Source organism: Corvus moneduloides, chromosome 6 (assembly GCF_009650955.1).
Source record: "Corvus moneduloides isolate bCorMon1 chromosome 6, bCorMon1.pri, whole genome shotgun sequence".
NCBI classification, from domain to species: Eukaryota; Metazoa; Chordata; class Aves; order Passeriformes; family Corvidae; genus Corvus; species Corvus moneduloides.
The window spans coordinates 31,849,568-31,855,567 of NC_045481.1; the positions used below are offsets into that span (position 1 = coordinate 31,849,568).

The 6,000-nt window shown below is 39.5% G+C and overlaps 1 protein-coding gene across 1 annotated transcript in view; it reads left to right on the forward strand.

Moving 5' to 3' along the window:
- GREM1 (gremlin 1, DAN family BMP antagonist) overlaps positions 1 to 5,472 on the forward strand; it is a 10,687-nt gene extending 5,215 nt beyond the window's left edge. The window contains 1 exon segment of the mRNA XM_032110887.1: positions 1,779 to 5,472. Coding sequence (XP_031966778.1) covers positions 1,779 to 2,334 — 556 coding nt within the window. The 3' untranslated portion in view covers positions 2,335 to 5,472.
- Positions 5,473 to 6,000: the final 528 nt, after the last annotated feature.

Genomic DNA, 6,000 nt, shown 5'->3' on the forward strand with positions numbered 1-6,000 from the left:
TGCTCTAACACTTGGTTGACAAACACTAAAAGTATTAGGTCCACAAGCAACTCCTTGAATATAGTGGAACCCCCTATGACACTTTTCTACTTCAGGAATTCCTCTCCCAATCCATTTGATAAGAAAGGCTGTTTGAACAGCCTAACACTTATTTTCTCCATGTGGCTGAAAAGACCTAATAACTGAGAAATTTGCAGTTATGTTTTATAGCAAATGGTACTTACCCTGAGCCTCTTCTGAGTCTCTAGGTGGCCCTCACAGCACTGGCATTTGGCTGCTTTCCTGCCTAGTTGTGTGGTCTCAGGCAGAGCGGATAAAGCCGTCCAGGACAGTGCCCTTGGTTTCACATGTTTCTCGGGTAGTAACACAAGCAGGACTCTTCAATTCAAACACTAATTTTTTCCATACTGATAAAGCAAGTCAAATAAGGGATACAACTGCAGCACTCCAAGCAGGTAGAAAACACTGAGTTCCTCAGCATTGTTTTTCACAGTCCTTTCCCTTTTTAATGCCTGTGCTTCTTCATAATTTTAGTGTTTTACAGGGTTTTTTTTGCAAGGAGTTGTTCATTTCTGGTGCCGTCTTCCAAGCTCCCATGGGGAGGGTCCCTCTGAGACTTATTCCCTCATCTGTCTGTCGTGCTACTACATAGCTCCTTTCGGAAAATACTCAGAGACCACGGTACTTCTGGAACAGGGAAGTGTGATGCTGATGAGTTTCTTCCGTGCTGGTTGGTGGTTTGAGCTGACTGAATAGCCTCAAGAACTCAGAGATTTGGGAGGCAGCAGAAATGGTAGAATAAGGGAGGAAAGAAAGGCTTTTCCTACGCAATAATTAGGTTTGGAGCAGCCATACAGTTTTTAAGGACTCCACTTAAATGCACTTCCTGAAGTGGTCTTTTTTTGTGTGCACAAGGTCTATGATATTTAATGTCATATACAAAATTCTGCTGTCCTCCTACAACATCATTCTGTGTAAAATGAATAAAATTTAGGGATCTGAAAAATTCTTAGCACTGTGATTTCATCTGCATTACCTCTATCAAGGATTCAGAATAACGTGCAAGAAAACATAGTTTGAAATGATAGATGCATCTCTTTTAACCTGTACCTAAATATTTTTTTATGTTAGTTGCCTGACTTGTTGCACATCTCTCATCTTAAGCATCATTACACTCAGATGTATTGGACCCCTTTAGAGGTGCAGTGTGACAGAGCTTGGGAAGCTGTAAAACAGGCAACAGGTGTAAACAGCATATACATTATATACTGGATGTACATTATACAAGAAGCTGTATAAAGTTTGTCAATGCGATTAAGGAACAAAAATCTAGACAGTGTCTGCTGAGACAAAGACTTTAGCCTTCTGGTATTGTAGATAGCTGTGTCATACAAATGGATCCATGTGTAATGTAAAATTTGTTCTTCCACCATTGTAAGCCAGGAGCAATCTTCCTATATGTCAGTAAGCTATAAGAAGGGATTGAGAACTAAGGTAATGCACATGGAGAAAGGAGCTGGAAAAAGATGGAGGATACACAAACAAAATTCTGTCTTGGCTTATTTTAGCCTCTGACTTTCAATAACTCTATTTGAAAGCTTTATCACTTGCTAATTTGGGAACAGCTTTTCAGTTGGTACAGGCCTGAATGCTTATTTTTTATAAGTGTGTGTGTGCACACATTTCTTTTATAGAATTGAAAATTTACTGCATACCTGTCTTCTGTTGATATCTGAAATCCACAGTTGTGCTTTATTTCCTCAACTTCCTTCATACAGGATGGTCCGCACACTGTATGCCATCGGTGCCTTGTTTCTTCTGACGGGATTTATGCTACCGACAACTGAAGGGAGAAAGAGGAATCGTGGATCTCAAGGTGCTATCCCTCCTCCTGTCAAGGATCAGCCCAATGATTCAGAGCAAATGCAGACACAGCAGCAGTCAGGCTCCAGGCATCGAGAGCGAGGAAAAGGCACCTCGATGCCTGCTGAAGAGGTGCTGGAGTCTAGTCAGGAGGCACTGCACATCACTGAGCGCAAGTACCTAAAGCGGGATTGGTGTAAAACCCAACCCCTCAAACAAACTATCCACGAAGAAGGCTGCAACAGTCGTACCATTATCAACAGGTTCTGCTATGGCCAGTGCAATTCCTTCTACATCCCCAGACATGTCCGTAAAGAAGAAGGCTCCTTCCAGTCTTGTTCCTTCTGCAAGCCCAAGAAATTCACCACCATGACTGTTACACTCAATTGCCCCGAGCTTCAGCCCCCAAGAAAGAAGAAAAGAATCACCCGAGTTAAGGAATGCCGGTGTATATCTATTGACTTGGACTAAACTGAGAAAAAGTAGCAATTGCACTCTGACTGTACACAATCACTGCCAGCACGAGAGTGAGTGGTATGAACTAGCCTACCTTCAAGGCTGGACAAAACTGAAAGGGACCTAGTGAATTACCTAAAATAAGCAAAACCCCCTAAAAAGAAGGAAAAAATTCATGTTAGGAAAGGGCACACACTTGTGTGTGTGCATAAGGGAGAAAATAGATATGGATGAGCAAATACATGAATGTTCACTGAAAAAAAAAAAGTAACAGGGGTATGAGACATTAAAAAACCCTTAATTACCCACAGCATGAATTAGGTTTCCTAGTGTATATTCACATTTTTGCCGCTTGCTGGGAAAGTGGGGCTGTGGCTTTTGCGAATGTTCACCTTTGTGCTATTTGCTTTTACTGTATTATGTGAAACATCAAAGTGAGAGGACAATATATGTCAAAGCATGAATCTATTCTTATATAAGAAATAGAGAAAGAGCAATTTAAAGTGTAGCAAAGCCATCACTGAAAATAGAAGCTGTGTCAAGAGTTTCTAACACGCTTCTTCAAAAAAATAGCTGTAATCCAAAAGCCGTGTCTGGAGAACAATGGGGGGATGTGGGAGTGCTGAAAAGTCAATATAGGTGGATGGGAAACAGATCTACAGCAACTTAAAAAGCAAAAGGTCAAAGCAAGTAGACAGGGAGAGTACAAAAGGGAGTAGAAAAAGGCAAGATACATAAATAGGAAGACACAGAGGAAGAGATATTGTCTTCTATTTACGTTTTGCTTTAATTTATATACCTAGTCATATATTACATAAATTAAAAAGAAACTATATACAAGGCTATAAATATACTTCTGAATTCTAATGGCTCTCTAAACCAAACAAAACCCATTCTTAGGCCACTAGATCCATTTGATGTCTTCTATTTCTGGTATCATTTATTCTTCGTATCTACATATATATGTATATGCAGTATCTTTTAGGCAGTGGTATCTATACATACATGCAATGAGTATGCCTACTTCATTGTGTGTATCCAGACTCCTCTTTTTCACACAGATACATAACCACAGCACAAAAATGTTGCTAACCAAGATCAAGTACAGAATGGCAGTAATTTAGTACATAAAGAGCAGAGCAAAAATTAAAACAAGCAGCATGTGACTGCAAATGCAATAACCACACAAGAGACAAAAGACATGACATTCATGACTAGTCAACATTGCATTGTTATTGTTATTTTAGCTTTGCCACAGGCACGCCGTTTGTTGAAACAGAGATGCAGAACTCTGCCAGCAATGATCCTCTTTTTGTATCTTTTACCACAGACTTGTATTTAAACTGGATTTGGAGTAAGTAAAGAGGATTTCCTGAAAACTTTGGGCTGGCTGCCCCTCTCATTTGGGGGGGAAAAAAACATAAAAGGGGACACACTACTTCCGACAGCTCAATGACTCTCACCTGTGAGGTTATCTTATTGTTTCTTTCCTTCAGGATTAGGAGTTTAAACTTGATCAGGGCTGTAAAGTTTGGCAAGAGCAGAGAAGGTCCAACAAAAGAAGTTAGTTTAATGAGATGTGACCAGAGAGGCAGCCCATCCATGCATGTTGCCCTTGCTTTCCCGAACACTCGATGGGAAGCCTGAGGGTATCCTGGGTTCTGCCCTTGCAAGGGCACTTTCCAGCTGGGTGCTGAAGAGCTTTCAAGGTGCTGCACAACTCCCTGCCTGTGCCTGTGCCTGTGCTCTGTCCGTGCCCGTGCTGTGCCTGTGGGGCCTTGAGAGCCGGTCCTGTCAAGCAAAGGCATGTTCCTGTGCAAGAGTCAGGACCAGGCCTGAAGCCAACCTCGACATCACCAATACGAGTGAAATGGGAGTCAAGTCCACACTTACTGTATGATCAGTCTTTGAGAGTGCAGGACTCAGTTTCCCCACTCAGCAACAATATTCTCTAGCATCCACTATCAGTGTAACTGTTCTCTCTCACACCAGATGCTTCTCTCAGCCATAAGGTGATTATTTTGACATCATTTCTTGCCATAGAATGTTGAGGAAGATAATTCTGCCCTTAGTAACGTGCCCAAAGGGAAAGATATATGATGAGTGGCATGTAACAGATGCATCCTATGTGGCCTCATTTTATCAGTTGTCCCACCTGTTATATAGTGCATCACACATTTATTGGTGATATCCTGCATCTCTACTACAACTAATCTAGTTTTTCTGTAAAATCCACTGCTGTGAGGTTTGTGTTTGTAAAATTGATTGCAACTCATTTATTGGTACTATTAAAAATGCATTTCATTCGGTGTACTCTCACTCAGCAGTTTGACACATTTCTTCATGGATTTTAAAATCCAGTTTTAAAATCTGGAATTATAGAAAGTAGGTTTCCACTGTGTGGAATGTGAATAGTTAAACAGAAAGATATGGATATTTAATGTTTTTATTAATACAAATTCTCTTTCACTGATAATAGGCAGGGAATGTTTTCCTTTAAATTACTTTTAAAATTTTTTCCGTAGGAAAGGGTCAACTTCAGTCATTGCTGGACTAAATTTTATACTAGCTTGGGTTTGTGTTCAATAAATGGGAACACCTTATGAATGATTTTTTCTTCATGTAAAGTTGACAGCGGAATTCCCATTTTCTTTGACAGTGACTGCTATGTCCTTAAACCCTTAGCTGTTAAGCAAAGCTTCAAACATTACTGACTCCTTTAAGTTTTGGCTAGAATTCTCAAGTAAAACTGATAAAAGTATTCCAGATCTTTATGTTCTAAAACTGCCTGTGCATAGATCATGATGGAACTCCCCTTGAGGCAGATCCCCTCCTCACCCATGTAAATTTTACACAAAGAACCTCTATGAATTGCTAGTTATTGCCTGAGAGTAAGAAAGTTCTGCTAACTTACAATTATATGAGATATTTAATATCAACCACAATATGTATTTAAATGTCTGCTTTATTCTAAAAACAATGGACTATATAACCTAAGGCTGCAGTATTTTCATGCTCGGTCTCACAAAGCAAAACTTGGTTTAAAATGAAGTTTTAATTATTTTGTAACTGAATAGAATTGGAGTTTTTTCTTCCCAGCATTTTGTACGTCATTTTAACTACTAGTAACAAATAAATAAAATATCTTCTCCAGCCTGTGTCTATTGTTGTTTGGCTTTTTGGTTTTTTTGGGGTTTTTTTTGGGTTTTTTTGGGGGTTTTTTGGTGGGTTTTTTTTTTCGTGTGTGGTTGGTTTTTTTTTTTTTTTTTTTTGGTTTGGTTTTCTTTTTTTTCTTCCTTAAGTTTCCAGCTCTTTCTGGATCTGTTGTACTTTATCCTGACTTCTGTGGTTTCTTCTAATTATAAAAGGCTTTACATTATGACAGTAAGACAGAGAGACAAGCAATGGCACCATCATTCAACACGGCTACTTCAATAAGGTTTTTAAATGAGATCTGTCACTTCCTCCTCACCCTTCCACAATTTATAGAAGGAAAATCTCAATCTTTGCTCACACTTTTCCCCTCGTAAACCATATAGTGACAGTTCAAAATATAAATCAGCCTTGAATTGTTGTAGAGTTAAAGTTGGAGTTGGCCTGCCTGCCTGCCTATCTCAGTTTCATGTCTAGCTAGTTCTAGAAAAAAAGAGTAAGGAACACCTTTACAATACACCACATTAC